We start from the raw sequence: 26,125 nt of genomic DNA, 5'->3' as shown, positions 1-26,125 counted from the left end.
TGCCCTTTGTGTCAGTCCCATTAACCTTTCTCTTCCACCTTCTTCTTTGACTTTTTATGTTAAATTAAAGGCACCATTTAAATGAGCTGAAGTAGTAAGAACTGGAGCTGTGTCATAAGCCATGTAAAAGGAACTAATGGCACCTTAAATTAGTATGCCAGAAAGCCTTGCCTTCTAACAGGGAAAAATGTTTGCTTCCTTGTTTGCTTGGCTTTGAAGCTGGTTTAAGATTACTGGAGTGGCTTCAGTTTTATGATTGTGTACATGTGTTTGCCTGTTTGTTTCCACTTTCAAAGGTACCAGATAGAGGCATAATTAGTTACTGTAGGTATGATAAAAAAAAAACTTCCAATAATGTTAGTGTACATCCAAAGGGAGCAATGCTTCAAAGGCATGCTAAAATCTGCAAAGTAAAGCCATCTTCAGTGTTTGCCCTTTGGGATATTGTGAACTATGGTATGTATTGTCAGTACTGTGTAATTAATCATACCACCTAACTGCATTCACAGGGTCCCCTTTGGTTAATTGGACTGCAGCTGCAGAATGGCCTAAGCGATGATTTATTCAGCAGGCAGGTGGAACGACACCATGTCCCCTCCTCCCCCTTCTCGGTACCAAGGATAGATGGCTCACTCCTTTACCCAGCTACTCCCAGGGCTCCTCCATCCCTTAGGCCAATCGACTCTGAGGGCACATTCACAAGATGGACTTCAGGTTGACAAAATGAGAGGAGGAAAGGTACAGTGGAATCAATTTCTCCCTCTTTACTGCTATTCAAGACTTCTACCAGCTGGAGCAGGAAACAGATAAAGATATTGACCATCTGTAGAAAGTTTAACGAGTGAACTTCCTCCCAGTGCCTGTTTACAAGTAAAGACAAACACCAGAGGCAGCTAAAGGTGAAGTCATTTGGCCTCTCTGCTTCATGGGTCTTTCTTTCATTTACTGGCCGTGCTGTGTGGCAGACCAGTGGTAACTACATCATTTCAGGCTTGTTGTGATGCCAAGCAACTGTGCTAAGGTTGTTTTACACTATTTTGTCTGAGGTCCTTTAATGTCACAGGGCAAAGTGAGTGTGTGGCTAAGACAAAGCTGTCCTTACAAGTCGATTAATAAATAAAAACAGTGTGGATTAAATTTATTTTAACCCAATTTAGAATTTAAAGTTTGAACATTACCTTAGATGAACATTTAACCCTCTCAAGGCAGGCGTTGCAGATTTGCAACAGTTAAAAGCTAACAACCTGATTACCCACATACATATTTTATGAGTTTTTTTTACTCAGAAGTACCACTGCAGGTATTCTTTTGTGCATTAGCAACAAAAACTTAATTTGAGCCTGAGAGGGTTAATATACAATTACTTTTCTTATGGTATCAAGCGTATATTAACCAGACGTTCATTAAATGGCAGGCTATTGCTGTTTCATTCATATCGTCCCAATCTAGACTGCAGACTAGAGAATAGAGCACATAATACAGAAGCAAGGGCTCATATATCAACATTAGAATTATACTTTCTCTCGCTATAGTTTGTTTCAGTGCTGTTGGCGTACCATTACCCTGAGATAACCACACTTTAATAGTTAATGCAGCTGTGGGGCCCCCTCTGCATTACAAATGGACCCATCCGTCTCGCCTAGACCCCTGCGGGTGGCAGCACCACAGTCCATCTTCAGCAACTCTAATCATTCATCAATAGGCAGCAATCTGACACCTGCTTACACAGGATACTGAACACTGTGATGTGGTCAGGGCCATAGACGGACATCCTGGTGTCAGTGAGGGGATCTGTCAACTGATATTACTCCAGACACCACTATGGGACTTCCCAGCTACAACAGCTGGATTGCAGGCTCCAAGCACAATCGGCTTACCTAGCCCATCTTTTTTCTAACCTGTCTAGACACAGAGCAAGAACAAAGAAACTGATGTGTTATTTACCAAATGAATGCATCGTATAGTTAAAGGGGTATTTAAGACGTCAAAGTCTATTCACAGGTTTGGGGTGACTATTACTAGGGTATGTGAAAATGTTTGCCTTTTGTGGGCGCTCCAGAGGATCACAGTTCAGACTGAAAGCTAAAGTTAGAGCGTGCGGCGTTGGAAAGATGTGAGTTTACCAGACCTTTGTAGCCTTCTTCTTATTTATGCTTGAGGCTAGAAGCTTGAGGGTTGGTGAGCTGCCACCAACACAATGGAATTACTGACCGGTGTTAGTAACTGGTCTGCGGGGCTTGTGGGCGTCAAGTTAATGTCAAAAAATGCTACACTGACATTTATTCTTTTTTAAAGAGTTCAACTTTGTTACAGGGGTGATATTTAAAGGGGGGCTTATTTTATACATGAAATTTGATTTATTTGTACAGTTTTATTCTGTGGTACTGGAAAAAAAAAAATCAGCTCTAATACTTTCATTAGTGAATGATGGAAAGTGTAGTGAGTTTTTGGAGTTTATCTCACTTCACTGCTGAATTAATTTTGAGTTTTTGTTTCTTTTAAGTAATTGAAATGGAGAAAAAAAACTTAATATCTGGGCTACCAATCTTAATGTAATTATAGTGTGTAGACTGTGTAAAAAACAAGAAAAGTCTAAAAAATTCTTTTCCTCTAGATACGTTGGTGATATTTTTAAAATGTCACTGTCTGGCCAGTGTTTGCACATACTAATTCTGTTTAATCTACTTGACAGAAAAAATACCCACGTTCTAATTTACCTGCTGTGGGAATGTCAGTCAAAAAGCAATCAATAAGACAAATGTTAAAGTGACTCAGCTCTGCAGCTGAGCCTACCACCTGTTTTACAGAGGAGTTTGTAAACCTTTTATCCTCGACTGTAAAGCTTGGCGCTTATTTGTTGTTGCGGTCATCACATCAGCACTCTGCCAAGAGAATCTGCTCTCTTTTCCCTGTGGAAATAAAAAAACCGGCGATAAAACTCGGCACAGATCGCTTCTATAAGTAACCAGCAAAGATGTAGCCCGAGCCAGATGCTTTCTCTGGGGACTGCAGCTACCATGCAGGGATGTGACAGGCACGAAAATGGGCAGGCGGGCCCTTTTCCCTTTTGATCAATCAGGTAAGACAGAGAGGGGTAGCGTGAATTCTGAAAATCCAGATGCACCATCACCAAGGTGACTCTCATCTATTACTCCTTCCAACCTCTCTGAACATATGCTCATCTGTCAGAGTGACAGACCTCCTTTGCCTTCTCTACTCTAGTTGAATTTAAACCTGATGAAGGTCAGCTGAATTAAGCAGTAACCTCATTCTGCTGCACCTGATTGTCATGTCTAGAGGGCAGGCTTTGAACCACAATCCAAACCGTGGATTCATTATTTCACAAAACTTGATGAAGAGATGGGAGCAACCTGCAAAACTGCTTTAATATTGCCAGCCCCTTCAGTTTTCAGCAAATGTCTGCAGCTGCTGATGTGGAGGACAATCTAGGGAACATATTGTCAGAATAAATTCCAGACAGATGCAGGTTTGCTGCAGCTTGTTAATTCCTTAGTGGCAACAAACCTGCTACCTATTAGATTCAGGAGAGGAATCAATGAAGTCAAGGCTAAAGTATTTTTCAGGGTAAGACTACCCCCTGCTGGACATGATAACTAAAGTGCTCGGCTACCGGGAGACTTATCATGAAAAGCAGAGGAGTGTTTTATCACTGAGAAGTCTTGGAGTGTATTAACAACACAGCAACACTCTCCTTCGTGGTGAATAGTTGTGGGGAAAAAAGGTGAAGGGGAGGAGGGGTTGGGCATTTTCTAATAAACATTTAATCTTACACAGTGAGACGCATTTTAAATTAAAAAAAGTTTTAATATTGAACATAAAAGCGCACATAATGTATAAGTATCACCACAAGATGGTGTCAGTTCTCAAGTATGTCACACGTTGTTGCCTCAGTTTGTAAACCAAAAAAATCTGCCCCCTGTTGGCGACATATATTGGTGACTCATATTGCAGATGCTCAAAAACACTCATGTCTTTCATATGAGGGGACTCAATAACGAACTATGGAAGGGTGGTGCAGGTATTGTCTAGATTTAAAAGCACTCACCTTATTATTATCTTTTAAAAAATCTCTCAGCACATAACTGCTGGTAGCTGTCAGCGGGCTGCTCTGAAGCTGACCCTGTCCTCTTGCCTCACTCTGGCTCCGGGAGATAAAAAAAACTGCCTTTAGGGTTGAATACATTTTTAAGTTAAAATAATAAAACCCAGTTAATGCTTGCTTTGAGTGTTTTGTATGGTCCGCTTTAGGTATAGTATGTATTTATATGCTATGATTAGGTGGACTGGGTGTGAGTCAACCCACTTCAGGAACTTTAAAAAGAAAAACCGGGCGGATTTGCAGGTTTTTTCCAAGCTGTTGATTCCCATGGAATGACAAATAAAAAATAAATATAACACATAAAAAAGTGACTTATAAACGTACCAAGGCTGCCAAAGGAAGTTTCAAATATGGCATTAAAAAATGTCAAACGTTTGAGTCACAGTATGACTGATCCGCCCGTGTCCATCTCAGGATGTGGAATTGAAACCATTTGAAAGAGAAAGTGGAGCGCTGAGTCAGTGACCAACTTAAGGAGGTGAAATAAGGTATTGTAAGAACTCCTATTATGATTTCCATATAGGAGTATCACATTAATACAGAGCTGTGTTCACTAAACAAGCAGCACGCACTACTTCCGTCTGTTTGTGTGAGTCAGATACTACTCATGAGCGGACTGAGCGGCCCCCGACCCTCCGCCCACTAACCTCCATCCGCTCCCTCGTAGAAACACACCCACACACATATTCTCCGCCCACCTAGCCTTTTCCTTTTCCCCTCCCGGTGGATTTTCTCTCTCCTGCCCTTTTTTTTTTTTTTGCCCCCTTCATCTCTTCTTTGGGGAATGAGAGGGAGGATGTGAGTGGCGTGTGTGTATGTGTGTTAGTCATGTTCAGGCTCATCCAGGGCCAACAGCAGCACAAGCGGGGGAAACCCAGGCACAGGCAGGCAGGAATAGGATGTTTTGTCCACATCTGTTAGTTGGTTTGGCTGGATCACTTGTGGTTTACAAAGCGCCTAAAAATGGATTGCTAGAATGAGCTAGAGAGCGTGCCGAAGGGGAAGACAGATGAGCTATAGGAGAAAAAGGGGGTGCGGGGGCAGGAGGACATGGGCTGGGGGCGGGGTGAGCATGCCAAAGTGGGCCAAGACCCCCAACCCCCACCCTCCAAGGGTCAATAGGATTCTGTCTACTCAAACTCTGCTGCAGAGTTCACAAGCAAGCAGACGTCTCTGAAGAGGGCGTCTGATGTGGAAGTGTTTGTCTCTTCCAAGATTCAATTAGTGCTGAAATTCAAGCTGGCTCCAAGTTTGTTTTGTGCTCTCCTTCTAGTCATTCTGGCTTCTTCTGGGATCATCAGATACACCTATGCACTTATGCATACATTTATGCGATGTGCTGACACTGAAATATGGTTTAAACCTGTTTAATTCCTAAAAATACACAAGGAAACAAATTAGATTTGCTAAGATGATAGTTTTGTAGAAAGATGAATTCTTATTACAGCTTTGCCCTGACTATTTATTTATTCATCCAGGGAATCCCTGAATGCATGCAAATAAAAAACCAACAACAAAAAAAACAAATAGATAGATAAAGTTGTATTAATGCCTGGAAATACTAGTTTTTAATGAATAAACACATTGGAGAAATTTTTGCATGGTCTTTTTTTTCAGATGCACATCATAACGTATTTAATTAATAGAAAATGTTGTGCAAAGTCTTAAGTGCCCCTCATTTATTATATTTTTTGGGAAAATATTAAACACATGCAGCACTTCATTTAAACATGCAAACGTAAATGGGAATACATCAGAATTTATTAGGCAAAAACGGAGTTTGTATGAGTGCGAGTGTCAATATTTGGTATGACCACTTTTATCATTCAATAGAGCCTGACAAGCCTTTTTGTAATTTCTTTAAGTAGTCTTCAGCCATAGTTCTCCCAGCTTCCTGAAGGACATTCAAAGCTCTACTTTGGATGTTGCCTGCCTTTTGTTCTGTTCTCTGTCAAGATGATCCCAGACTGCTTCAGTAATTCAGGCCTCTAGGGAGGTCAGTCCATGGTAAATGGCCTGTATTTATATAACGCTTTACTAGTCCCTAAGGACCCCAAAGCGCTTTACATACCCAGTCATCCACCCATTCATACACACATTCACACACTGGTGATGGCCCTCTGACCACCACCAGTAGGCAACGGGTGAAGTGTCTTGCCCAAGGACACAACGACTGAGACTGTCCAAGCCGGGGCTCAAACCGGCAACCTTCCGATTACGAGGCCAACTCTTGAGCCACGATTGCCACATAACTGATAGGGTTCAGCTGTGTGTTTTTCTAGCTAGATATGCTTTTACTGCATTGACAGTGTGTTTGGGATCAATGTCATGCTGAAAAAGGAAGCTCTATTGGATGGTGGATGAAAGATATAATGACATTTTTCTACATTTATAATTCCACCAATTTTGACAAGATGTAAAACACCACAGGTTTAAGTGCAGCGCAAACCATGACAGAGCCTCTATGTTTTAAAGATCACTGTAAGCAGTCACTATTGTACATCTCTCCTGTCGTCCTCTCTAAATATTGATAATTATTTGAATCAGACTTTTCAAACTTAGCTTCATCGTGCCATGAGTCCTGTTACCGCTAATTTTTAGGTTGGTTGATTCCCATTTCCCTTCCTTAAGAATAACCTCTTGACAGCCATTCTGCAGGATTTATTTTCTTATTTCTTATGGAAATGACTTTTGGATACTGTTCATCTGCTGTAGACAGTTTTGTAGACCTGGTACTTGTTTTATCCTCTACTTGTGCAGTTTCCTCAATTTCTTTGAGGTTTATGTTGCGAAACGTCAGGTGTTTATCTAGTAGCACCTTGTTGGTGTAAAAATGCTATTTCTGGTATTTTTAACATGTTATTTTTAGCATTTGCAATAGGATGCTACAATAAAGTGTATGAAGATACAATTTAAAATTGGTTCATCCCTTGAGTTAGATGATGTTTTTATGCTTGAATGATTTATAGGTGAGCGTTAAGTGGCTTAACAAACAGATTTCCTCTGGATGGATGGATGGATGGATGGATGGATAGATAGATGTTTATGTTTAAGAGGGTTTAAATTATCATGAGACGGGTCAGTAAAGGTGCACCAAAAACATAGAGGATACCTGGCAGGTTGATGCTATCACACCCTTTTTAATTTTGTCTTTACAGGCAAAAGTAAAACCAAAGTTGCAAAGGCGCACATGTTTTGTTTTGTCTTTTTGTTTTGTTAGTCCCCCCCGTTTTAAAATCCAACTATTTTACATCTCAGCTAAATATAAAGATAAAGCAATCATTTGCTTTTCACCATTACTAATCAGTCACAATATCCACTCCCTGAATCGGTCTCCAGGTGGTGCCAGTGGTGAGAGTGACAGCATTCTACACACACACACACACACACACACACACACACACACACACACACACGCAGACACACACGCAGAGAGAGAGAGAGGGAGAGAGAGAGAGAGAACCTATTTCCCTGTCTCCATCCACATACTGAAGGGTGGGTATGCCAGAGATTTGTGGGGGATGGGCCTGAAGTAGATACGAAGGAAGTGAATAGACTGAGAAATTGAGAGGGAAGGGGGTGGCATGCAAGGCAAGCACATGCTGAGCAGAACATTGGACTCATTGAGAAAAGCGCTCTCCATTCATGCTCTATCCAGTGCCCTATTCACCAAACTCCCACTCTCCTTGTCATATATGTACAGTATATTGACATGCATGTGCTCTCCGCTGATAACAAAGCCTTTGGAGTCTGAGTCATTTGATATGTGCGTTTGCTGTAAGTTATTTGAGATCTGCCATGACCTAACAAACAGAGAGGTAGAATACACACAGAAGGCGGCGAAAGGTCCCCTTACAAGCACTTTAAGGTCCCACTGCATTCTCAGAAATCTGTTTTCAATTGGATAGTAGCAGACCCATCAACTCCACATGGGTAGCTCATTTACAGGAGAACCCCCTGTGCGAAAGTGGGCTACTGTTGCCTACTACCTACTGGAAGCCTAGGTTGTTTTATCCGCATTCTCCACACCCATGCAATCAACATCAGACGTTTGTCCATTTCACGGGAGCAACATGAAAGGTCGACAGATTTAACTATAAGAATAAAAGAGCCAGCAGTAGCAGTAAGGGAGTTTTATGGCTCTTGCATGCGCTTACTCATGGAACTCCTCTATGGTGGCATATTGTCAGGATGGGATAACTGAGTGGCCTTGAACTCAGATTAACGTTTGCTGAAATACAGCGACAGCTACTGCCTGTTCTCAACAGGTACAACGCAACGCTACAGTGATATCATTAGAAAAATGAGCGAATAACATAAAAGCAATATTTTGTGGTTTTTTTTAAATGTGGCTAATATTATTTTTTTATCATTAAGATAAAGCCATCAGTGAAATATTAAAAATAATATCCAAATGTTGGGAAAAAAATTTGAAAAAATAAAATACAAATAAACCCCAAATGCTTAATAAAATTAAAAGTCGTTTTTAGTGGGGTGTTTTTTGTCATGGTAAATGGCACATAACACAACCCTATACTATATTATTAACCATTAAACATTTAAGATGAAGGAAAAAATTAAGACAAAGACATACTTTTATTTAAATTTAAAAATATGGAAATTAGCTAATAAAAAACTCAGCTCAACAAAGTAAAAACAGATAACAAGGGGAAATAGCTTGGAAAGACTAAAGAATGGACTCAGTTAAAAAGAAAATATAAAAAGATAAAGAGATTAATAAATTTAAATATGATACAACAAAGAGCATATTTAAATTTTAATTTATTAATCTCTTTATTTTAACATAAAATGTTGTCTCAACAGATAGAGGCATTTCTGAAACATAAGAAACTGTACCAGGATCACAGCATCACATCCATGTTTTACAATGTTATTTGCACAGAGGTTTATGCAGGTATTGCAGGTACTATTTACATGCATCACATTGATATTACAAACCTTAAAACACATAGAAGATCAGCGTAGTACTGTACCTAAGATCTAAAACCAGAACTGAATTATTTTATATTATATTCTGCAATACAGAGACAATTTTGTACATTTTTTTCCCACTATATTATGATGATATTCATTTTGTTGTTAAACAAACGCATTACTGTGTTATTCATTTAGTAAATATTTAACTTTTCATTTTAATGCATTACTGGAGTCGTGTTTTACCTGAGTAAAGGATGTAAATCATTCCCGAGCTCAAAGGCAGCTTGTGTTTACATTGGAGAAGGTCATAGTTCATTCACAATTTTATTGTGGAGACTGTGGTATGTGTTGGTTAAGTTAATGTAGTATGAGACAATATAAATACAGTTAGTAGTCATTCTTTCCTTGGTTCCTAAAAGTATATCCCGCCACTTAAAAATATGTTTTTATATTTTGTGATTGAACCTGGAGAATTAAAGGGATCCGTAAGTGGGTGGGGGGTTGGGCTGCTAGTAGTACTGTTGGTGGCCCACTTATATCTCCGCCCTCCAATGTTCCAGCTCCCACGAGGGCGGCTCTTTAAATTGCCCCAAAACTCCTCCTGGCTGGCGCCTTTTTCCTTTATCTGTAGGAGACAAGACGAGCACGTGCGCTATTTATAGGACGTCGTTGGAGTAAACTTCTCATCCTGCTGGTAATTTTTATTATTTTAAAAAAAAAAATTTTTTTTAAAAAGTATATATATTGACCCGCTCTCATTTTAATTCATAACTGTTTTTAAAGCGGCATGAGCTGGGATTTTAAAGGGGCGGGCTGTGTGTTGTCTGACGAGTAAAAGCTGTAGCCTATAGATCAGAGCGAGGCTTTTTAACCGGGTACAACCAGCTAGGCTTAAAGGAAACATTTCGTCTTAAATAGAGCAGAGGTTGCTACCGAGCGATAAAGGTGAGTGCACAAGAAAAGGACGTCGAAAGGCAAGCTAAAGTTTGCAAGCTACAACCGCCTAAATGCATTTTTACAGAGAGGGATCTCTGGCGAGAGGACGCTGCATGCTTTAGATGTGAAGCCGTCTTTTGTTGCTCCGGCCCGGGCTCTCGTTCCCGCAAATGAGCTCTGCTTGCATTTTCTATAGCACTCAGAAAAATGGGTGCCGCCATGCAGGCTAGGGCTTTACCCTGCAAATCCAGACGAGCACACACTAGCCATTGTGTGTATGTGCATGTGTGTCGGCGGCGGCGGCGGAGGAGGAGGGGGGGGATATCTCTTCGTCGCCCCGGCGTGCAGACATGCTGCGAGTGTCATGCGCAGGCCCGATTGTTGGCTACAACAACTACAGCAAACGGGCCTCTAAACATGGTCGTGGAGGCAGGGGAGCGCCGGGTTCACTAGTATTTTGCAGGTTTGCTCGGCCTCCGATCGCTTACTGAGTCCCGGCTGTACCCTGCAAGCCAGTTTGATCCCAATCCAGTGTTTGTGTGGCACCGTCGGCTGTGTAATGGAGCACGGTTGTGACAGAAATAGACCTGGAAATAAGCGCGGATTAATTGAGTTAAACGCGTTACCGGTGTGTGGGTAGGCCGCCCCCCTTTTTTTTCTTTTTTGTTTGCTGTTGCGGTCACTGAGTTTAATAGCCCGTGTATTTTTCTGTGTGTGAACTCGACGCCTCCCCTTGCTGCAAGAGTGACCGGTGTGATTTATGTCTTTAGGTCTGAAAAGCTACGCAAACATGAGCGACAAGGGGACAGTCTCACCGAAAGAGAAGGAAGCCACAGAGAAGAGAGGGCGTGGAAGACCCCGTAAGCAGCCGCAGGTAAAAACCTCTGACGTAAGTAGTCCTATTCTGTTCTTCTATTTATTGGAGAAAGTGTGCTGTTGTATTTTTTTTATTATTATTATTATTGTATCCCAGAAATTACAATAAGGATGTATTTAATATTATTAAAAAGATGGGAGCAGTTTTTTTTTGTTTGTTTTTTAAACCCTTTAACTCGGGTCTGCTGCAGCTGATGCTCAGGTAGATATTATTGCAGCTGAGCTTCTCATGCATATCCCTCAATGAAATTAAGACTCCTGAAATGGCTGCAGCATGCCCTTGTGACCATTTGCCCCTTCCTTATCAGTGTAAGGGAAGAACAACAAACTTGCCACATGTCTCACTGGTTTGTAAGCAACCTGTAACCTAAAGCCTTTAAACCAGATTTAACCCCCTACGACCCACCTCTGCTCCCCATGTAATGGATGACATAGCAGAGTCGAAGCGCACAGTGGCTCATATACCTGTCACTCAGCCTGCTGTGTTTTTACTATTGAATTGCTCTGTTGCTATGAGCTGCGGTTGTAAACACAGCAGAAATGCAACAGGAGGCGCGTCAGCCATGACGAAGCTTACAACCACACATGAATAAGATAACTCACCTCGAGCTGAATGTACCTTGCTTTTTTGCATGTGACGGTAATCCCCTAAGTGCTTACTGTTGCTTATTTCCCTTAATGACACATCTGTTATTTGTGAACTTGTATCTGCTGGACCATGGCAACCTTTTTAGCATTTAATGCACATAAGTTGCACTGTCTTTACCTCAGAGAGCTTTGTTTTGTTTTTTGTATGTCTATATTTTGATTTGAAAACCTTGATCTTGCAATATAAGCCATATTTTTAAGAGCTTATGTTCCTAAAATATTGTCCAGATGTTTTATACTACCCTAACTTTGTCTTGATTGTGATTGCCAGGAACCAAGTGGGTCCCCTACTCCAAAGAGGCCCAGAGGACGGCCGAAGGGCAGCAAAAACAAGGCAACCGGCAAGGGCAAAGTAAGTCAATGCAGTCTGCAGACGTGTTTTCACATAGTGACAGATAGTGAGTTCAGCAGCAACGAGCGCACATCCTGATCCGGAATAGCTGCAATTCCAAGATGGGCAGTCGGCGTTAGTGTGGCATTTGTTGTAAATTTGTTTCTTGCAAGTGCTTTGTCTTTTTCTCCAAACCCCGGATTCCTTTTGGTTGATGAACATTTTAACGGTAGCTAACCACCTCCTTGTAAAAGGATGTCCTGCTGTTACTTGAGATATATTTGTTGGCTGTAATCTGGCTGCTTCCCCCTCGTGGTGTCAGAAATAGCTTGGCTAGGGTTCCCCATTGTAAAGACCTTGGTTTACTGCCTCACACTTTCTTTTTCTTTTTTCTTGTTGGTGATGCTCACCCTCTACTTCCTGTCCTCCAGCTTCCTGCAGCTTGTCATGCAAAGTGTGGTGCAGGTGCAGAGGCCGCAAGACTGTTTCCAAGCTGACACTAAGCACCCCTCCGCCCCCACCCAGCACACAGCCCTAGTTCTTCTCTGCCTGTCGTTACCATAGCAACAACTGATTTTTCTCCCCCGCCCCAACCCTCCGGTTCTCCCTGCGCTCGGTCTTCACTGCTATGTATGGGAAAGGCGGAGGGAGAGGAAGTCGCGCATACATGTTTTGATATAGGTTTAGCAGCGAGGGCCGAGCTGCAGAGGGTTTGTGTCTCCGCTCAGTTTCACCAGCTGTCTCTGAGCCTCAGACCAGGTGGCCAGCGAACTGGAGTGCCCTGTGTGCAGTTCCTGTCGGCCTTCCAGATAATAGCCAATGAACCCAATGCCCCCTTTCCATCTGTCTCATTTTAGAGGCCTTACCGCCATCTACAGGCAGCTAGATGCAGAGCTCTAGGAAATATTGTTTACACCATTGCTTTTTGTGCCCCCCCCCCCCAAAAAAAAACAAAAAAAAAAAAACTCAGTTTTAGCAGATCAGCAGGTCAGTGACCTTGAGGATCACAACAAAATGTTAGAGCCCACTTGGAACTCTCTTGACCTTTTTCCGTTTTCTCTCACAGAAGGCAACGGCAGCCCCATCTGCAGGGGGAAAACGCAGGGGAAGACCTAAGAAGGAGGTAAGATCCCATGGACAAACAAGTGTTCACATCAGTTAAGCTGTTCCTCTCCCAATTGAATTATGCTCGGTATGAGTGCCTGCAGGGTGAAATTGCATTTTCCTAATTCCCTTGCCTGCCTTGTTCCTTGGTCTTTTTTTTTTTTTTTTTTTTTTAACTCATTGGCTATTTTGGGGTCTTGTGTTCATTCAGAGTTTCATGGTCAACCACTCTTTATTGAGTAGTTTTAAAATGGCAAATGTCTTTAAAGGTTTTCTGTTTTGTTTTTGTTTTTTTTAACCAGATGTTGACAGCAGGATATTTACTTTTAGGAGCTTCAAAATGAGTCGCCCAACTACATACAGCCGGTCAAAGCAGCATGTTTTAATCTAGGCGAAACTGCGGTCTTGTAGTAACATTGTGTCATGTGCATGAGTGGTTAGGGCGTACTCGTCTGGATTGCATTAGTCACAGAAAGGAATGACCCACAGTTACCCTCCTAACTAGGCTCCTCATTTTTATGAATGGACATCTTGGGCAGCAGTAAGTGTGAGCAGGAAAGGCAAGAGGGCAAAAAGCAGGATGCCTCATTGTGACTCACCGCTGTGTGTATGAATCATTTTTCACTACAGATGGCTCACTCTTCCCTTGGGTGTTCTTCATGCCACAGTGGTTTATCAGAGATTTTATAATAACATTTAGTCTCTTTCTTGTTGGTGCTTAGGGGTTATTAAAGTAAAAACAGTCGCGTTGAGGCATGAATCACAGGCAGCTATTGTCGTTGAACACTGATGGTGCTTTGGGCATATTCCTTGTGGGTGTGGTCAAGGCATAACTTAACAGCCCCCCTTCCTTTTTTTTTTTTTTTTCCTCCCCTGCAGGAAAAGGAAGAAAAAGCATCCCAGGAATCATCTGAGGAGGAAGAGGAAGAGGACCAGTAATTCACAACGCATGCTACCTCACTCAACATACTGACTTACTGTTAACCAGAACTGGGCTGTATCTCCAATGCCAGTGCCACCACATGACCACTGTTCACGACAAAGCCCCCTTTTGCCAAAGGAGGGTTAACACAGTACATATATCATGCAACAGCACTGGATAGAACGATGGACTTGCTCAAGCATAGATCTAAGAATTACATGAAAGGTAACAGCCCGTTTCTCTACATGTCATGTTATTACAAGTCTTTTATACTGGACAAAAAGGTGTTCTCCAAGGAGCCTGGACATTTCCTCCTTTTTTTTTTTTTTTTTTTTTTTTTTTTTTTTTTCCTCTCCCCTAAAGATGGTTTGTAGGATGTTTTCTCTGCTTAATGTTACTTATTTGTTGTACCCGCATCTGAGATGGTAGGGCATATAGATTTTTCTCCGTGTTTTGTACTGGACAAAGGTGAATTTTACCTATACTTGCTTTTTTTTTTCTTCTTTTTTTTTTTTCTTTTTTTTTTTTTTTTCAAAGATTTTCTTTTTTGGTTTTGAGTGTTTGTGTGAAGTGGTTAACCTATCCTTTGCATTGTATTCTAGATGGAGTTGAGCTTCAGCATTTAGGATGAGAATAGGTAACTGATGGTAGAAGTATCTTTTCCTAATCTGCATAACTGACTTCACCCACCCGATTAGAGGAGAACCATCTTTATCCCTCTTCCTGTAGGACAGTTTAGATTTTAGTGATGCTTCTCAGACTTCCTTCTCAGTTCTCTGCGTATAGTGGAGAGATGTAAAAGTGTATCATTAGACTCGATCTGACTTACTGTTTTGTTTTTGTTCCTTCGGGTTACATACATTTTAAAACACGTGTGCTGCTTCTCATGTTATAATAAAACTCTTTCGTATGTGTTTTTTAAGGTTGGCAGAGTTCTAGGCTTAAAGTCATCAGTGTCGTTTCTTCAGGGAGCTTTTACAAATGCTGTTACATTGGCGTCTTTGTCCTCACATGGTCCTCAGTTTTCCAAGCCCTCACTCTCAATCACTTATAAGGCAAACTGCAATTGATCGGACAAGGAGTTTGATTGTAACACAGGATAGTTGGTGGCACTACTATCCAACAGGGCTGTATTATTATTTTTTTTTTATTTTTTTTTCCCTCATTCCATCTAGATCTCACTGCTTCACCTAGCTTGGTCCTCCTGTCATCACTTAGTATGGTAATAATAAAAAGAAACTTTTTCCTTAGTCTTTTGAAGATGTGTGTTGTATGCCGTCTGCTATGGTTAAAGAAAACTTTTGTGTATTTCTAAGTGTCAGGGAACCCACAGTCACAGTCCACTTAACTGGGTTTTTCCACACACCTAAGCTGCTACAACCTCAGTTATGAAACCCGGAAAACTGCAAACAGGCAAGACAATGCCTGGAATTTCATACCTCACTCAAACGGCTTATTTTACCATTTATTGCAACTGGTTTTTCTTTTTTTCTTTCTTTCTTTTTTTTAAATGTAACCTCTGGCATGAGTTGACAATGTTTGTTTGTTTGTTTTTTTTTGTTTTTTGTTTTTTCTTTCCTCTCCTGACTGTAATGAGAGATCCAAGGGGTCGAGTATGTGGTTGTGTGACGACACCAACACTTCATGGCTCATTCATAACCGGAGCTTGCAGACAGGTTTTTTTTTTTGTTTTGTTTTGTTTTTTTTGTGTAAATGTGTGAAGCAAGTCAGGGAGACCTGTCAGCTTGACGACTGTGTTCGCTGACTGTGGTAGATTAGCAAGTGTGTTTTTATCCTTTTAAGAAAAAAACTTCTGGTGCACTGAAATGTTAGTTCAGATTTTCATGGACAAATGTTTGTGATGGACTGGGCGCTTTTTCCATGTTCCGTTGGCCACCGTGTGTCTACCACTGCCACACGTAGCCATCCTCACCATACTCGTACAACGGTCATTTCATGTCCTCTATCAACTTCCTAGTCTCGATATCATGTCATTTTACATAGTAACGTCAGTCATCCGTTGATTTATATACTGTAAACTCAATAGGATGGGATCATTCTTTTTAATGTACACGTATATAAATGTACAATGTCTATATTTCTATGGTGCCCTACAACAATTTGTATCAGAAAATGGTCAATAAAGAGAATTTTCTTTGTCACTTGTTCATATTATTGCACTCTGCTGTGCAGCTCATGCAGGCTACAATGATGCATTGCAACTATCTACAAAAGTAAATAATTATATTTCCAGCGTTTCAACTACCTTACCAAGTCTCTTGAACCAATGGATGTACAGTCTGAAAGGAGAAAGATTGTAACAATGTTCCCAAAATTACATTTGCATCAGTCCATCTCATCAAACATCACCTGAATGCACAGCCTTTCATGCAAAGTTTACCAGAGGGGTGTACTACATGTTAGGAATAAGCAGTCGCACTGAGAGTGCACCACTGCTTGATAACGTCTGGAGCTGCTGGGCTCATAGGGATCAATCACATGATGAAATGCCTCTTATGTGAGCACTCGCAGAAGCTGAAGCAGAAAACCTGCCTAAACAGTTGAAAAACACCATTACCCATTTTATCTGACAGGGGTTTTAGGTTTTGTCAAGAAAGCCTTGCGATGTTGAACTTCATAGTTGAACCCCTCTGGTGTGTCACCTGTGCAAATCTAAGTCAACAGTGGATACAATTTCAAAGATGAATGGCTCATTTCATAAAATTCTTCACAAAAGATGAAAAACTAGACAATGCATAGAATAGAAACACAATTAGGCTGATACTTAAGCACCTCTGGGTATAATAACTAGTTGGCCATCCCAAGTTTGCAGAGCTGGGTTCTCAAAGTTTAGGGAGCCAGTGTAAGTGGACTACCCAGGAAAAATCCACACTTTAAAGTGCCTGTTCAGCAAATAGTGGTTCATGTTGGCATTTGCTTTATTGTGTGTGTGTTTTTCTGGGCTTTAACAATTACTGAGGTGTCTGTATTTGTCAGTGTTAATAAGATTCATTCATCTATGATAACTACAGCTAAATGTGTTGCAATTTAATAGAAATGCTCCCACATCTTTTTGTGCACTGCTATGACAGACCACCAAATGGTAAGCCAAACTTTGAGAACCACAGCTATAGAGGGTCAGGGTGGGGCTGGAGCCCAACCCACAGAGAGGTAGGGCACTCCCTGGACAGGTGGAAGCAAGGACTAGCGCTGAGACAACCAGCAGCAGTCACACCCAGAGCCAGCCCTGGAGTGTGGATTTTCTTCTGACACTGTGGATAAAGCACAGTGGGAAAACAAATGCCACACAGAAAGGATTAAACCCAGAACTTTCTTGCTTGTTATGCACCACCATGCCGCCCACACTTTTAGATGTCATAACTGATAACATGACATGTTTGAGCATTACATGCTCAGTACAATACATTAGCTGTTGGACTGAGTAATGCTTCCCCCATCTGAGGGCAGTTAAACAGTTCAATTGTTCTTAGTTTACATTCACAAATGCAAGGCAAAAAAGGAACCGGGGAGGTTATGACTCGTAAAGAAAAAAAGAGCAAGACTTCCTGAGTGCTTAAAACAGTCAGACTTATGGCATTCATCTGAACAGATTCTTCAGCTGGAGGCAAATTTGTTGGTGCCATGCCTTGTAGACAGGACATATTTTGAGAGCTAGTCAGAGCTCATTTTAGGGATGAGAGTTTGGTGTTATTTACTTCCACTATCTGGCTTTTCATGCCATTGATAAGAGTCACAGGATTTGGCTAAACCACAAAAAGACGTGAAGCTCCAGGCATGACTTAGATTCTTTAAGCAAAGTAAAATTAAAGCGAGCTGTTCAATCATTTCACTGAAAATGAAACTGAAATCAAATTTAGCAGCTTGATCTTAGCTGCTAATTTTATTTTTCAGCAATATGAGGTTTTCTGAGAGTTTTGCAACAATGTAACTGTTGAACGCTACACTAGTCATTTTATCAGAGGATGATTTGTTTTTCTAATGCACTGCACACAACTCGTTTAAAATCACCAGCGCAGGCAATGATCACAATTCCTCTCGCAGCAGGACTGCTGATTTTTAAAGGGTACAGCACATTCGTGCCACGAAGAGCACAGCTAGTACGAATGCTCACTGCAACCCACAGGAACATAACAGCTTGCCACACGTCGCCCACAACAACATAGCAAATGTAAACAACAGATTAAAAATCTACAGGTACCTGTACCTTTGAAACTTTGAGTCATGTCACTGAATTTTTCAATAAAAACAGGTTTAAATAAATAATTTCAAATAAATAATCTTAAGGTACTGAGACTGTTAGGCACACAGGATCGGCATCAGAAGTTCAACGTCAAAGTGTACATAAAAGAGAACACAGGAAAATGCTCATCGTCACAGATGTGCTCAGAGACGACAGTAAAAGGAAGCAAATAAAAGCTAAGAAGAATTGTACACGATTGTTTGTGCATCACGATAAAAATTACTGATCTCTGTGGTTGCAGGTTTGTCGTCACACCCCACAGTGCTCAATGTCAGGGTTTACCAACATCATGCATTGACGTCTTTGGTCAGAAGAGGGTGTTGCTGTTGATAACTTGACGCCCAACTTTGTACAATCTAAAGGAAAAAAAAAAAAGAAAAAAAAAAAAAAAGAGAAAAGCATACAGCTTAATAAAGTTATTTGAAAGAGCAAAAACGTTTACTCAAGTGTGAAATCTCTTCTCATGAGAGGACCTGAAAACCTGCTTCGAACTAAACAATACTTTCGCACTCAAACCAAATTATACCAAGCTATGATGATTTGACAGTAGTCTCAGTTTCATATAACGAGATTATGAAAATCCTGCATGTCAAACTTCCACAGCAGAGGTAAACCAAGCTCGATTCATGCAGTAAAAGCCCGATGTCTTTCCGAAACCGCACAACCGTGGAATATCTTCCATAACAGGACTTTCAGGGTTAACTGAAATTTAATTTGCTCTCGCTGTATTGGATTAAAGACAACAAGGACACATTTATCACTAAAACGCAGGCAGACAAAACCTGAACTTTTTCCATGGCTACTTATCATTAGGAGTATGTGACTTTTTTTTTTTTTGGTTTTTTGGGCAAACTGACCCATTAAGGGCTTTTTCAAGCACTGCTCACATTTGTCCCTTTCCCATCTATACAACCCCACCTTGACTTGACAAATAAGAAGTAAAACTTTTTGACAAACTTTTTGGACAAAGTGAACATCGCCATCTAGTGAGCCTCAGGATTCAGTGCACGACTCAGCTCAAAATAAAAGTGCTTTTTACTGGCAGACTGAGAAAAATGAGAAGGATTGTCATTTTGTTTTCTGAAAAATAAGCTGATGTTAAAATTCTGTGTTGGGAAAAGACATGCATACTTGTCAGGGGAAAAAAAAGACTATAAAAGGATTTTTCAGATATTACTAAACCAGAAAGGCAGATTGTTTAATTTATATGGAGCAGATTTCAGGTCAGATATTAATAACTATGAGTCATTTGACGACCATATTCCCATAAAATTACAACTGGCTAAATTCATTCTACTACTAATACTATCATCCTTTCTACTCTACTTCTATCTATAACTGAATGCAATAGAGGAACTGACCAATCAGTAGAGGAACTGGTGCACGCTAAAGAAAATTTCACAACCAATATAATTAGACAGTATACCAAACAGTATTAAGAGAATGTTTTCACTCTGCCTTTCTTAGAAAACGTGGTTGTGCAACTTTTAAACATGCTTGGCACAAGAATCCATGTGTTCCCATGGGAGCAATACTGAAAGAGTCACATAAAAACAGCAAGCTTTACCACTTGCACTTCCAAGTAAAGAATCCAAAACTGTAAAAACTGATGTGCCTTACCCTTGTGTCCTCTTCTTTCCACAACATTTCTTGTTCGGCTTCATTAATCTCCTCTGAAGGATCGTACGTGTACACTGGTAATAGCTGATGACGCAGTCTGTCAACTCTGAGGGACCAAGAAAAAAAACATTGATTCAGTGAAGGTATAAAGGTAAAAAAAAAGAAAAAACAAGAAAAAAAAAAACTGTTCAATGATGTTGATGGATAAATTTTAATCCTACCTCCTTTTCCTACGAATATACATTATCTGAAATGGACAAAATGAAAGATGTTACATCCGCTGTGTGTACGCTTGGATCTCAATTCACACTTGACTTTTAAGTTAATAAGATGTAGGACTGCTTCATAACACAATGGCTCAACTTGACATAGATCATCCTATGCCATGTGTTCAAACCACTTACCACGGCTGCAATTATCCCAGCAAAGGTTATGAGGAAAAATGGCACTAGCACATAGCTGACAGCCACATTCCCATCTATGGTGGCAGGGGACTGAGTAGTACTGTTCATTGTAAATGTTAAGCGATAAGGGGACACAGGGGGCTGCTTGTGCAAGGCCTTTACGAGCAGCAGACACCCTCCCTGTTGCAGTCACTGTGCAGCGGATCACTCCTCAAGCTGCCCCCTTGTTTCTGCCTCATCCTCGTCGCTCATGTGACTTCCACATGGTATCACTGACCTCCCTAATCAGCTACAAATCTGAGGACACGGGGAAAGGAAAGAATTTGCACGGTTAGCCAAAGAAACTGAGTTCATACAATGGCAGATGAGTTACTTGGTTGGAAAAACAAAAAAAAAACATGCAGTAAACTCGTTGTGGTAAATGAAATAGACGTTTCAAACACTCAGTGGGCCAATTACACACAACATAAACACTGAATGTCTCGTTAGCAAGCCACTATTCCCCTGCTCAGTATTCTGTGCGTTTGCCAAAGTGCCAATTAACTAAGGCAGGCAGTGTTCCCTGTTCTAGTAAATCAGGCTAAAATATAATTTAACACTCGTTTAATTAACTTCCCCGCTTCTATGGAGCTGTTAGAGACCCAGCCGAGGGTACCTACCGTTAGCTGCACCGTTACACTATAGGTTGTACAGCGATACAAACGAGACTAGGCTGATTTCTTACACGCCAAAGCTATATTTTTAAAATTCTGACATAATCGAATAAACCGTACTCACTGTGTGTTGTGCATAGCCTCTCTTTTCAGTTAATGCTGTGTTGTGCTTAGCAGAAGCTTCACTTCCGCTAGCCGCAGCAGGTCCAGGCAGGCAGAATCCTTCACAATAAAAGCGTATTGATGACGTCAGAAATCACGTCTCAAAAATGTTCCTCATTATCAGCTTTTTTAAAATCCGGTTTTTTTTGTTTGTTTTTTAAATTTATTTCGTTTTTTTTCCTTCTTGGTAGAGTGTCAGCTAGTTGCTGGAAACATTCCTCATAGAGTTTGGTTCACATAGATGATATGAATCTCTGGTTCAACCACATCCCAAAGCTGCTCTATTGGATTGAGATCTGATGACTGTGGTGGCCATTTGAGTGCACTGAACTCACTGTCATGTTCAAGAAACCAGTTTAAGATAAAAATTAGCCTTGTGCCATCATGTGTTTTCCTGCTGGAACTAGGCATCTGAAGTTGGGTACGCTGTCCACTTAAAAGGATGGACGTGTTAGGCAACAGTAGTCACTTATGCAGTATATCACCCACAAGACTGCTTTAATTCTTTTAAGTCATTTTACACCAAATTTAGATCCAACCTCTTGAATGTCAAAGCTGATACTGAGACTCATCAGGACCAAACAACAATTTTTTTATTCTTCCAATTTTGTGAGCCTTGGTTTCCTTTTCTTAGCTGACAGAACTGGCACCTACTGTGGTCTTCTGTTCAGTTAGTCAGAGATGCTCTTTTGTGTGCCCTGGCTGTAAAAAGCAGTTATTTGAGTGGTTCTCCTCTGACCTCTGGCATCAACAAGAAATTATTGCCTGTGCAAGATTGCTATTGTTTTGCCAGTGAGTACTGCAGGATGTAAGTGATTTTTGTTTTGTTTTTTACTTTAAAGCTTGTAACCGTTTTAAAACTGTGCACTCATATGGACTCTTCTCATGAGCAAGAGGAGAGGCAAGATGGCTGTATTACTTCTATCCATCCATCCATTCTCTTCCACTTATCCTTATCAGGGTCATGGGGGGAAGGAACATATCCAAGCTACCACAGGACAAGAGTCAGGGTGCACCCAGGACAGATCGCCAGTCTGTTGCAACACAGTATTAGTATTAGCACTATATTACTTAATGAGCCATTATGCTCCACACATAATATTTATGTGTGGCAGTAAGCTAATTATAAAACTATAGCTGCATAAAATGAGTGAAACCTTTCAAATTTAGTAGATGAAGTCTTATCATTCTTCATTCTAGACCACTAAAGCTGGTTTAAGAAATGGATTTATCTACGTCAGTGTTACTTTACACTGATTACTAATGAGTGATATGATACATTTAGTGTGCAGGGATATTATATATTAGCTTTGTGTAACATTTCATATTGCGTAACGGGAAGTGCCTTTTCTTTGACCCTCGCCTGTGGGATTAGTGGCAGTACCGCAGTAAATTATCTTATGCAATGATACTGCTCTGTTTGGTGGCTTCTCCTCTTTACATGCCCTTCTCAGCAGGCTGACACATTGTGAAGCCTTGGTGCATTTAAAGATGCATACGATTAAGCAGTGCCCTATAAATAATGTTGTTCAAATATACTCAGTATTTCCCCTCAGAGTCAGAATGATGCACAAACAAGAAGGAAGGAAGCCCATAAATCATCACCTACACTAGCAGCTGTAAGCCTTGGTGTCTGCACTGTGATTCCTCCTGTGCTCTGAGGCTGCAGTTTCATTGTTTACAGAGGATAAATATACACTTTCATGTTTACATTTAGACAACCATGACACAAGCCAGTGCAATACTGACTGCTGTCTGCCTATATTCCACGAAGGTCTGATATGCAGTCTTAAACATGTTACTCATACAGGCACGTTTGATTGTAGAATTGTTGATGGGCTTTATATGGCACCCTGTAATGAATGAACAGGCTAGGATTTCATTTGGGATAATCCTCTTCTTAAAGCATTTCCTTCATCAGCTTTTCACAGGCATTCCAATCAGCAGCCTCTGTGCAGCTTTCTTGATCAGCTTCATTTTGAGGAAAAAACAAGGATTCAAGTGACATCATTTAAAATAACAAGCACTAAGTAAGTAAGTAGCTTTCTGGCAAGCTAACATATTTGACAGCCTCTTGTTTTCTCTCCCTAATAGGGAAAAATGACAGTACCTCATCTATGGCTCAATACCTTTTTCACACTAGAACTCCGTTGGTTTCTAAAAGAGAACAGAAAGTACGGAGGCATCTGTTTATCAGATTTAATTCTGTAATATTTCGAATAACTTTGGATAAATGTTTGATTTGTGTTAAAGCATTAAAGTAAAAGAGATTGTGCTATGATGTGATATGATGACTATATCCTGTGTAATAAGGAGGTACTTTTGCGGTAATATGGTGAATCTCTGAATGTCCTTAAAAGCTTTAAATGTATCCTCATTCAGTCAAGGGTAAACACTGAGCACTTCCTGAATAAATTATACATTTGATTTCAAAAGCACAACAATTCTAAATTGGGAATTTCATCTGTACCTCTATTTAACATGGCCATGTTTGCTGCTTTATTACCTGGAGAAAACTTTGGACTGGTCTAAATCAAAATCCACAAACTTATCAGTGTTTTTAAAGATAATGTGCATCATATAGATTAACTATTATTTATCATTTAACAGTTTCTACAATTATTATTACAATTAAATAGAACCTCAAAATGAAAAACAACAAATAAATTTAACATATTACATCATGTCATTCTTTAAGCCAAAATGCAGAAGCTGTGTGGGGAAGAATTTTGGCCCATTCTTCTTTGAAACATTGCTTCATTTCCTTGATGTTTTCAGGCATTTGTTTATGCACAGCTCTCTTGAGATTCTGCCACAGCATTTCAGTCGGGTTGAGATCTGGACTTTGACTGGACCATTGCACCTTGACTCTTTTTTTCTTTTTCAAACATTCTGTTATAGATTTCATTTTGTGCTTGGGATCATTGTTCTGTTGCATGACCCATATGAGGCCAAACTTTAGCTATCAGACAGTTAGCTTCACATTTAACTCTAGAATACTGTGGTAAACATAGGAGTTCATGTTCTCTGAGTACAAAACAAGCCCAAATCATCACCCCTCCACTGCTGTGCTTGACAATTGGTACAATATGTTGTTAATATTCAGCTTTTTGCCAAATATGGCACAATGAATTATGGCCAAACATCTCCACTTTGGCTTCGTCTGTTCAAAGGATGCTGTGCCAGAAGTCTTGTGGTTTGTTCAAATACAACAAAACGAAGCTGTACTGACTTGAAACTGTTCAGTTTTTTCCTCTTGTTTCTCACTGTACAATGATGGACTTCAGATGTTTCCAAATGGCCTCATGACCCTGTCCAAACGGAAATGCATCAACAATTGTTTCTTTAAGAACATTGGTGTTATCTTTCCTCATTGGTGTTGTGTTGAAAGCACCTGAACACTTCTTTTTTTCACAGGGATACTCACACTTGCCGAGGATCAGTTAATCAAGTGCATCTGGTGTGACCTGGATGCTTTTTGGCCTCTTAATTTCCATGGAAACAGTGAGAGTCTACTTAGCTTTTGTGTTATGCGTTATGTGTTATAGCTTTATAAATAAATAAATTACATCTCTATATATCTATATGCATATAGATAGATAGATAGATAGATAGATAGATAGATAGATAGATAGATAGATAGATAGATAGATAGATAGATAGATAGATAGATAGATAGATAGATAGATAGATAGATAGATAATTCCTTCATTATGTCATTATCATTTAAGTAGATAAAAGGCCTGGAGTTGATTTGAGGTGTGGTGCTGTCATTTGGAAAAAACAGAAACAGAAAAACAGAAAAAAAGTCAACCAAGAACTTGCTACAATATTTGGAGTGGCAAAATCTACAGTTTGGTACATCCTGAGAAAGAAAGATAGTACTGGTGAAATCAGCAACACAAAAAAACCCTGGACGTCCATGGAAGACAACAGTGGTGGATGATCACAGAATCATTTCCGTGGTGAAGAGAAACCCTTCACAACAGCCAGCCAAGCAAACGACACTCTCCAGGAGGTACGCGTATTGATTTCCAAGTCTACCATAAAAAGACAACTGCATGAAAGTAAATACAGAGGGTTCATTGCAAGATCCAAGCCACTCATAGGCCTCAAGAATAGAAAAGCTGCTAAAAAAAAAAAAAAAAAAAAAAGCAAAACAACAACAACAAACATCTAAATAAAAAGCCAAGCATAGTTCTGAAAAAAACATTCTTTGAACAGACAAAAAACAAAATCAACCTCTACCAGAATAATGGAGAAGATGTGGAACAGCTCATGATCCAAAGCATACCACATCATCTGTAAAACATGGTGGAGGCAGTGTGATGGCTTGTGTGCATGGCTTCCACTGGCACTGGGACACTGGTGTTTGATGTGACACAGGACAGAAGCAGCCTCTCACACTGTACTTCAAGCATGTATATCATGTTCAGTTACAAATTTTGCACTGTCAGTAAATCGCCACTAGATGTCAGTAAGTAAATGTGATTTAAGAAAATGGCGACTGGAGGGTGCACTGTTAATGTGTTGTGTAGGCTACGATTTAAGGTTTGGCATCAAACATTGCAGCTTTTGAGCCTTTTTATTTCACTGTTCAGACTCTGATCATTAAAACTAGGGCAGCAGCATGTGAGTGGAGTGATGAAATAGACAGTCTGTACTAACTGCAATTTAATTACATCCTCAGTATGAAATCATTGCTCATTAGAGTCAGAAAAAACAGCATCCGATTAATCTGCATGAAGGTGTTTGCTTCTCCGGCCACATCATCTCCATTGAAGCAAAGGGATTGTCTCTTCACCCTGTTTGGTTTTGGGTATCTTGAGGGAATTTTGCTACATCCAGCCTTGAAAAGAATAGTACGACAAACAAGCAAAGAAAAGAAAGTTAACAAATAGATCCTTGATTCAACAGAGATTTTTGCTGATATCTAATTGTTGTGTTTCCATTTGTTTCTGTAAGAAACTGGTCAGTTAGTTTCATCTGTTACACTCTTGTCCATAAGAGGCTGAAGGCAGCTGGTGCTGTGTCTCATGGAATCCATTAACTCAGAGTGCAGTTGTAATGGAAAGAGTCTGCACTGTGAGGATGTAATGGATTGTGAGAGAGTAATGGTTATATATACAGGAACTCAAATAATTAACAAA

The 26,125-nt window shown here is 40.3% G+C and overlaps 1 protein-coding gene and 1 long non-coding RNA gene across 6 annotated transcripts; one reads left to right on the top strand and one right to left on the bottom strand.

The window, feature by feature from the left end:
• Positions 1-714: 714 nt before the first annotated feature.
• Positions 715-16,037, top strand: hmga1a (high mobility group AT-hook 1a). Of its 5 annotated transcripts, none has more exons than XM_040007724.1 (5): positions 715-738; positions 10,765-10,883; positions 11,790-11,870; positions 12,916-12,972; positions 13,833-16,037. In XM_040007724.1, exons 2-5 carry the CDS (start codon positions 10,785-10,787, stop codon positions 13,890-13,892), a joined length of 297 nt encoding a protein of 98 aa, XP_039863658.1. In that variant the 5' UTR covers positions 715-738; positions 10,765-10,784; the 3' UTR covers positions 13,893-16,037. The 5 variants fall into 5 exon arrangements, with proteins under 5 accessions (XP_039863658.1, XP_039863659.1, XP_039863655.1 ...); XM_040007725.1 differs by lacking the exon at positions 715-738 and adding an exon at positions 9,621-9,752 and having other exon boundaries at positions 10,765-10,868; XM_040007721.1 differs by lacking the exon at positions 715-738 and adding an exon at positions 9,621-9,752.
• Positions 16,038-20,391: 4,354 nt separating this feature from the next.
• On the bottom strand, positions 20,392-21,427 carry LOC120718949. Its single transcript, XR_005692597.1, has 2 exons — positions 20,938-21,427; positions 20,392-20,457 (listed from the first exon to the last, which is right to left on the bottom strand). It is a non-coding gene; the product is annotated as an uncharacterized LOC120718949 (long non-coding RNA).
• Between the last annotated feature and the right edge of the window lie 4,698 nt (positions 21,428-26,125).

Source organism: Simochromis diagramma, unplaced genomic scaffold, assembly GCF_900408965.1.
Source record: "Simochromis diagramma unplaced genomic scaffold, fSimDia1.1 OVJJ01000545.1, whole genome shotgun sequence".
Taxonomy (NCBI): Eukaryota; Metazoa; Chordata; class Actinopteri; order Cichliformes; family Cichlidae; genus Simochromis; species Simochromis diagramma.
The sequence above is the reverse complement of the archived record's forward strand: the minus strand, read 5'-3'. Positions and strand labels throughout refer to the sequence as shown.